Below are 8975 nucleotides of genomic sequence, written 5' to 3'. Positions count from 1 at the left end.
TTCAAGTTGCTCAGGGGGTAAACATCGCTTTCAGCTTACTATTTATAGTTTGGAGACAGATTTATTTATGGGTAGGATTTGTGAAATGTTACAGAGAGAGGAGCCCAGTCTGACATGGCACCTTAGTCCCAAGGTAGTGCACTACTTTGGCCCCTATTCTCTATGTATTGCACTACTTTTGCACCCTATTCCCTATATAGTGCACTATGTTGGCACCCTATTTCCTATGTAGTGCACTACTTTTGACTAGAGCCCTATGTGGGTCCTGATCAAATGTAGTGCACTATATAGGGATTAGGGTTCAATTTGGGAAGCAGACAGAAAGTGTCTTTGAAATGACCTTTTCCTCTCTTCTCTTCTCAGCAATGACGTCACCTGTAACCAGATAGACAGTGTGACGTTCATTGCTGCTTCCCCCCCTTTTTTCTTCTTCTTTTTATGTAAGTCCATCTTGCTTTTTCTGTTCTCTGTATAATGGGACAATAAAGATTGTATTGTTTCTTAATTAGAGTGATATTGATGTCTTTTTTGGCAATGTGCTCTCAGAATTGCACGTTAATGTGTCTGCTCTACTCTGGTGAATATTGCCTATGAGTTTAGGTTCCTCCTATATTCCACATTGTTATTCACAGAGCACTGATAAATATACTATTTCTTAGCAAGTCTTAGCAAAAAGGTCCTCGATTGCAGTTTTTCTTAACTCATATTTAGCTCATATTTTCAAGGTAATTTTTCAGTGCTCTCTTCTCCTATGGTTAGGTAGGGATTGGGGTTGGTGTAAGCTGATCCTAGATCAGTTTGGTTTTAGTGCTCTTGTCTTTTATATATCATCTCTACACAAGATCAAACGTGATAGGCTGTAATGTTTTTTCATGGCTGGTGATAGGCTTTCATGTTACTTCATAGCTCGTGATAGGCTGTCGTGTTTTTTCATAGCTCGTGAATGCATTTACCTTGAAATACATGAGACAAACACATACATGATCAATACATGTAATACATCAACCAAAATAAGACACCGGTAATAGGTAAGAAATATGGCACTTTTTAGCATAATTCAACACACATTGTTTCAAGAAAATTATTTTGACCATTGATAATACGAACACACGCACACACACACAAGTCGCACACACTGTAACAACCATTTTTGTTTAAACTCATGCCCTGACGACGAATATAAAAATATACGTTTCTGTACAGCATTGCATAAGAAAAATAACCACACTCCTTTTACCTCCTGAAGAGATTGTGTTGAACCTATAGAAATATAATTAATATAATCTATTTCACTCATGTCTGCACGGCCAGGCACAACTCCAACACCATCATTAAGTTTGCAGATGACACAACAATGGTAGGCTGTTGTGGAGCAGGTTGAGAGCTTCAAGTTCCTTGGTGTCCACATCAACAACAAACTAACATGGTCCAATAACACCAAGACAGTCGTGAAGGGGGCACGCCAAAACCTATTCCCCCTCAGGAGACTGAAAAGATTTGGCATGAGTCCTCAGATCCTCAACAGGTTCTACAGATGCACCATCGAGAGTATCCTGACTGGTTGCATCACTGCCTGGTATGGCAACTGCTCGGCCTCCGACCGAAAGGCACTACAGAGGGTAGTACAAACGGCCCAGTACATCCATGGGGCCAAGCTTCCTGCCATCCGGGACCTCTATACCAGGCGGTGTCAGAGGAAGGCCCTAAGAATTGTCAAAGACTCCAGCCACCCTAGTCATAGACTGTTTTCTCTGCTACTGCACGGCAAGCGGTACCGGAGCGCCAAGTCTAGGTCCAAGAGGCTTCTAAACAGCTTCTACCCCCAAGCCGTAAGACTCCTGAACATCTATGGCTCAAATGGCTACCCAGACTATTTGCATTGCCCCCCCCCCCCCCCCTTCTTTTACACCGTTGCTTTTCTCTGTTATCTATGCATAGTCACTTTAATAACTCTACCTATATTAACTACCGGTGCACATTGACTCTGTACCAATACCCCCCTGTATATAGTCTCGCTATTGTTATTTTACTGCTGCTCTTTAATTACTTTTTACTTTTATTTGTTATTTTTATCTGTATTTTTTTAAACTGCATTGTTAGGGGTTAGGGGCTCGTAAGTAAGCATTTCACAGTAAGGTCTACACCTGTTGTATTCAGCGCATGTGACTAATACAATTTGATTTGATTATAAAGGTATGCCTACAGCAGTATGTATGGCCCATCTTGATGTGTTTATGCATAAGAGAGTGAAGCTTTTATCCCGGAGGGCCACAGTGTCTGCTGTAGTTTTCATTCCTCAGTTAATTGACCAATTAACAAATTAGCATCACTGATTGGCTATAAAGTGCTCACACATGGTTTCCCATGTGTAAATAAAGACACTAATTTAAAGTCAAGGATGAGGGTCAGCTGGGTCGTGATCATTAGGTACCAAATGGAAGAAAATGGACTGAAACTAGAAGGAACTACCTGGACTTTTCCAACAAGAAACACTTTCATTTTCTTTTGCAAAGGGTTTTATAACGTCTTCTGTTGCGTGCTCAAATGAACAGGCCACAGGTGTGATGCAGCCCTCCAGGAAAGGAGCCTGACCATCTCCTGTTTACAGTGTCTGTTTTTTGTTACATCACATTACAATACAGTATTAGCAATATGAACCAGGGGGTGACAGACACACACACACACACACACACACACACACATACGGTGCTAGGTAGTCCCACCCCCGTTCTACAGGCATGACAGAGTGGTATATTCACAAATGGGATTCAATGACATCGGAGGACGCATCTCACATAAGAACACAGTTTTGAGTGTTCACCACAGTGGTTACACACGTTTCCATCAGAGAGTGACCAGGGGTGTATTCATTAGTCAGAAACGGTAGCAAAATGCTTTGCAACTGAAATGTTTTACTTCAAACGTAAAATGTCTTACAACAAAAACAAATTCAAGTTGGTCCCTCCCCGTTTGCTTCTGCTTCCGTTTGGTTCTGTTTAGTTCTTAGTTAATACACCCCAAGAGAGAGGAGTATACAGCAGACCCCAATATACATCTGTTGTCTTGTGCATTTAAAGGCTGACACAAGCAGGTAATACATATCTTGATTTATAATCAGTCATATGGTGGTCAAAAATTGTTTTTTGTTGATATATGCTAACCAATATTTATGTCTTTTTGATTGTTGAAAGTTTAAGGTAGTGAGAGTTTGATTTGAATGGATTCTCTCTGCCATTAGGTCCAGTTAACACTCTCGATTGTAGCTAGCAGTGCACTACTTTGCAGGGCCCATACAGCTCTGGTCAAAAGTGCACTATATAAGGAATAGGGTGCCATTTGGGACACAGGCTAACCGCGAAAGCATGTGATTGTTTTTGGTCGTCAATCCCGCTGAATAGAAAACAATATAAAAAAAAACACCACTTTACAATGTAGAAAAATTCCATTATCATTTTATAAAGAAGTTCTCTAGTCCTGTATGTGTGCCATTTTGAGAGTTGTTTGTTATATTTTTGTTATTTGTTTTGATACGTTTTCTTTTTAGTAAAAGCGTTGAATCGTGTAATACACTTGAATAGTGACGGTGACTCATCGACAATATACAAATCTTTCTGTACAATTTGCCTTCATTTAGTAATTTTTAAACACCATGCTCTATAGGCTAAACTCTTACCCTCATAAGACAGCCAGCTCTCCATTGACCTATAGATGGACCCAATGGCTGGCACATCTCACAGGCCACAGTAGTCTTTTACAATTGTTGTTGTTTTTACAGTACAGTGGATACAGTTGCAAAATTGTAGTTGTGAGATGACAAACACACATGTTTGCTAATCAGAAAGACTTTTAAGAAAGTGTCATCTCAATTTCTGTTTAATTTGGAGTTAGGGGCTACATCCTAATAGTATTAATTTGCTTCCTCTCCTTGTCTCTTCACCTTAATGTAGCAAGTCTTTTCACATAAGCTCCAGTATCAGAAGTCATGGAGGGAAAAGGACATCTGGTTTCTTTACCGTTTGGGCTACATCTTAATAGTCTTAATTCGCTTCCTCTCCGTCTCCTTACTAACCACCAGTCCATTGACTTTCACCTATCCGAGGTTGTGTAGGAAAGGCGACAATGAAAGGAAGCCATTTCATGGTATTATGACACAGTATTACTAACCTACAATCTTACCACACCGCTATCACCATCACTAAGGGCCTATGTATATCAGTGGGTTAGCCTACAACTACAAGCTACCCTTTCATGAGAAACTAACCTCAGTATAATCTGTGTGTGCGTGTGTGTGTGTGTGTGTGTGGCGTGTGTGTGTGTGTGCGCGTGTGTGCGTGTGTGTGAGAGAAACTATCGATGTGTGAACACGGATCACATTATCCTACCGCCTCACCTATCAAAACCTTATGACCTGGATGCACTAGAGACAGCACCGTGCGGTGTAACAATGGCTTCCATTTTCAATGCAGTGAAGAGAAGAAGAGTGAACGGGGGACCGTTGAGCACAGGGCGGGACTAAAGATGGGGAAAGCTAAACTTGATGCAAATCCTCCGCCACATTGCGGCGTGAGTGACCCCGCTTCCAGCTCACTGTAACTTCCGGCACCTACTGGATTGTGTGACAATGGCTGTTGATACCTAGCACTACCGAGCATGCTTGCTAGCTTGTTAGCACCCACATCAGGGTGAAGCTAGCGTGGCTAGGCGAGTTACATCTTGTATAGTGTATCTTGGTCGTTATTAACCCGCTGCGCCATTGAACCTTCCCGAGGCTGGCTATGACACGTCAGCTTCCCTCTATTGCAGACATCCAGAGCTGCAGAGCCGAGAGGGAGCATGTGATTTGAAACTTGTGTAGAGACCTAGATATGGAGAGGGGAAATGAGGGGTGTATATATAGGCCAATAACATAATGAATATGGAACCTAGAGCCTATGTAACAGAATGTTGGTTTTGTGTTTCAGGAAACGTTCTGGTGTTCTGTTGTTGTCTAGTGCTCTGTCGTCCATGCATCACCATCTTATTGATAGACACCCTATCGGATTTGGATCGATGTCTGTTCATCTGACATGATGGATAATCAATATACTGTTTACATTGTCAGTTGACAGATGGATGTTGATCAATCATTATTGTTTAACTTGTCTGCCTGAATCAAGGCTTTTAAACCTACATATACTAAGTTTTCAATAGGCCTAGTTTAAATTCAAATTTAACTCCATTAATGATATCAAATTAATCAAATAATACATTTCATTCAGATGTATATTAATTGTTATGATTGCATGTCACACTATTCTAATAAGCTAACTGATAGATATGACAGACAAACATATCTCCACTGGTCATCTACATCTGCTATCATTTAGAATGGTAGAACCCATCACGTCATTACGGAACCCGACCAAAGCTTCTGCGAACATGAGCCGTCGGCTGTGACACACACATATTGTCATCTCTCTCTCTCTGTCTGCCTGGGAAGATCCTGTTAATCTAAAAATCATGGGCCTGTGCTCCCTCTTTCTCTCAACGCCAGGGCTGTTTTATAATGCATTATTAAACCCTACAACATATGGGCTGTGTGAAAACAATGGTCTGAATAGCTGGCTCCAAGGGTAGAATATCCCTTGGCTTAGACAGGGATCGAGGATCAGATTACACTTCCTGAATTCTAACTTTAACCAATAAATGGGACACCACAAAACTGACCTTACATCAGTGGCTAGTAGGGACTATGAGCGTTGGCTCCCCGGTCGCTATCCATGGTGCTGAAATGAGATCTCGGTGCTTGGTGATAGTGGCTTGATTTGCTAGGTGAAGTCCATGGTGCTGAAACGGGTTTAGAATGTTTTAGATGCATTTCTCGCCATGATAATAACCATAGAACATTTTGATTTCTAGGAATTCTAGTACTGTTATTCTATTTTTATACCTCCTGAATGTAGGTTTGTTTAATGGTTTGTTTTGTGTTGATAGCAATGGGAAACAAGGGAATGTTTTAAAAGTTTGGGCTTTTCTAAAAATGTATGTTTTTTCTTTAAGGTTAAACATGAATCAGACTTCATATTGGCTTTGTTTGTTTGTTTGTGTAGCCTTGTGACTTGGTTCTAACTAGTTATTTTGGTTCTAAATTGTTTTTGGTGCTCTAATGCCGGTTATAGTCATCATTTGCAACACGATCCTTGGGGCATGACAGTTTAAGCAGGATAGTTTAAAGCTAGAATCCTTAAATAAAACAATGACAATGTATGACAGTTGATACATGCTCATGAGGCATTTATAAGTTCTATTCTTCAATAACCAATGGGTATATATCAGTAATTTGTTAAGTCCAAAAATGGATGTAGCAACTAAGGCGTCTAGCTTTAAAGAAGCTCTCAAATGACACCTCACTGAAAACCTCAAGGTTGTACTACCCTAACCTAACACACATTACCATAGTTGGCTAGTTTGCTCATCATAACTGAGTTAGCTCATCTTGTGTTTATGAAGACTCCTTATCTTCCAACCAACTCCTACTAGGCTCTCTACTACTCATGCTCACCTTCTGAGCTAGAAGCATTGTAGAGGCCTATAAGTGTTTCACCTTAGCCCCACACACAGTCACAGTCCACTACTACCATCTCTATCCAGTGGGCTTGGTTAGGGCTAGGCCCAGGGTAATGCATTCCAGACCTTCTCAGTCCAGTCCATGCCTCCTCAACGCATGACTAGGGGGAGCCACACCCGCCACCCAACACTGGTCTCAGCCCTAGGCAGGTAAGGTGTGGACTGGGTCACATTTCTCCTTGCCACCCTGTTCTGACGTCACCGTACCCCAAACCTATACATTGTTGGAGGTTGGAGGTCCTAAGAGGGGGTCGACCTTGCCTTGTTGGTCACCTTTGAACCTTGACCTCACCACACCCCAAAGCTATACATCGTCAGAGGTTCGAGGAGGGGTGCCATCTTGCCTTGACGTCAACACACCCCTAGAGAAAGGGGGGAGGAGGGGGGATCCCCTTCCTCTGACGACCCAAACACCCCTACCTCTACATCACTGGATGTATGGTGGGAGGGAGAGATTGGAAGGGTCGCAGCCAGAAACCCTTCTCCGGGGATCGACATTCCCATCTCGCCGTTGGCCTGGCCTGGCAACGTCCTCCACACGCTCTGGGCCAGTTAATCAAGCTTTCTGTATGTTCAGGTTCCCTATACATCACTGGAGGTCCTCGCCCTCGGTCTGAGACTCAAATTTGACGGGACACACCCACAGCACGCCAACCACAACCCCTTCTGTATATCCGGGTTCCTGAAAGCGTATATAATTGGATTTAGAACTGAATTACACGCCGCCGGCAGCACAGTGGCGTATGTATATATTATAGGATAACTCGAGTCCGCCACTATAGAATACATTGCGAACGGCAACCAACACATAGCGAAAGCGCAGAGAATCACAGAGAGTGTCTGGACTCCTTTGGTCGTGGAAATAGCGATGAATTGATGTTGGACTGCAATTTGCTGAGCATGTCGGAATGCAATCCTACAGATCTGTAGGTAGAGTTGCATCATGACTGCGAAGACCAATAGGAAGAAGATGGCGAGTGCAACAGCGTTGGATTTTGTGACTGGTCGGCAGACGCTACAAGTCGTTTCGTCGTCTAGACAGTTCCAGCCGAGGGCAGGGAGGACTCCAAGGATCAGACCGACCAACCAGATGAGCCCTATTACCAGGTACGTGAAGAGGACAGTCCGTTCGGTGTGATAGGTCAACGCGTTGTACAGCGACAGGTACCTGTAATGAAGTGAACATTACTGTCAGTCCAGTCCATGTGTTCACTGGCACACTCACTATTCCAAAACATGTTTAACTCATACTGATAACTGCTTACTTTAGTCCAGTCCATGTTTTCAATCTTAGTTGAGAACTGATACACTCAGAATTACAGTACATAGTTGCATCGCTGCAATTATAGTAATCAGAAATACAACATAAAGAGAAATACAATGTCACCATACCTGTCCACAGTGATCGCCAGGATATTCAAAATGGACGCAGAGAACGCCACAATAAGTATCCCCGTGGAAATCAAGGTCACGACCTCTCCCTTGACCAGATAGATGAAGACAAAGTTTAGGATGAGTCCGAGACCCGCCAGGAGGTCGGCGAACGCCAGCGAACCAATCAGAATGAACATAGGAGCTCGAAGGGTCGGCGTGTAGAACAGGACAGCAATGACCAGAGCATTCTCACAGGAGATGAGGGTTCCTGTGACACATAATGCCACGTCCCATGGGCTGACATCCTGTTTATGACAACAATAATAGTAATATGTTTTCAAAATACCCAAAGTTACTTAACATAGTCAGCAACATTTTTTAAAAGCTATAAAATCAACTAGTACGTTTATGTTCACAAAACTTGATGACATCATGACTAACCTGGGGTGAGGTCAGAGGTCGTAGGTCAAGGTCAGATGTGGAGGTGCGGACGGGGACTGCGGAGGAGGAGTTGACCCCAGGGAGGTCAGGGTAAGGGTCAAGCCAGGGGTCCAGGGATGAGGGGTTAAAGGTTGCAGAGGAAGTAGTGTTCTGGGGAAGGCCACCACTGCTCATGGCTGCAGCTAGGGAGAGGATCATAACTGGATGAAGGGAAGAAGGGGGGGTGAAGAAAAATAACAAGAAGGGAGAGAGTAGGCTGTATTAATAAGGAGACGGGACACCATAGTGTAAGCTTCAGGAACATCTTTAATAAGATAAAACCAGATACAGAATACAGAGCATAATGGTTACTGTAGTACATTATTCTACAGAGGGAGAAAGGAGTCCAGGGGGGAGAGAGGGGGGATGGGTGAGAGTTGGGGCAGAGAGGAAGGATGGATGAGGAAAGAGAGGGGAAGAGGATTAAGGGATTCAGGTTGAGGAGGAGAGGGAGAGAGTGAGTGAGAGAGTCAGAGGTGTCCATTACTACAGAGGAATAAAGTCACTTCTCAAAT

General features: G+C 43.0%; 1 protein-coding gene across 1 annotated transcript; it reads right to left on the bottom strand.

Moving 5' to 3' along the window:
* Positions 1-1889: 1889 nt before the first annotated feature.
* On the bottom strand, positions 1890-8619 carry gpr185b (G protein-coupled receptor 185 b). The gene is made up of 3 exons (XM_014207396.3): positions 8422-8619; positions 7999-8285; positions 1890-7774 (listed from the first exon to the last, which is right to left on the bottom strand). The coding sequence occupies exons 1-3, from the start codon at positions 8617-8619 to the stop codon at positions 7189-7191; spliced, it is 1071 nt and encodes a 356-aa protein (XP_014062871.1). The 3' UTR covers positions 1890-7188.
* Positions 8620-8975: the final 356 nt, after the last annotated feature.

This window comes from Salmo salar, chromosome 07, assembly GCF_965601325.2.
Source record: "Salmo salar chromosome 07, fSalSal1, whole genome shotgun sequence".
Taxonomy (NCBI): domain Eukaryota; kingdom Metazoa; phylum Chordata; class Actinopteri; order Salmoniformes; family Salmonidae; genus Salmo; species Salmo salar.
The sequence above is the reverse complement of the archived record's forward strand: the minus strand, read 5'-3'. Positions and strand labels throughout refer to the sequence as shown.

Coding starts and splice junctions, on each gene's coding strand:
- gpr185b (XM_014207396.3), bottom strand. CDS start 8,619: ATGATCCTCTCCCTAGCTGCAGCCATGAGCAGTGGTGGCCTTCCCCAG. Junction 8,286..8,421: donor GACCTCTGACCTCACCCCAG/GTTAGTCATGAT, acceptor TGTCATAAACAG/GATGTCAGCCCATGGGACGT. Junction 7,775..7,998: donor CTGGCGATCACTGTGGACAG/GTATGGTGACAT, acceptor ACTTCATTACAG/GTACCTGTCGCTGTACAACG.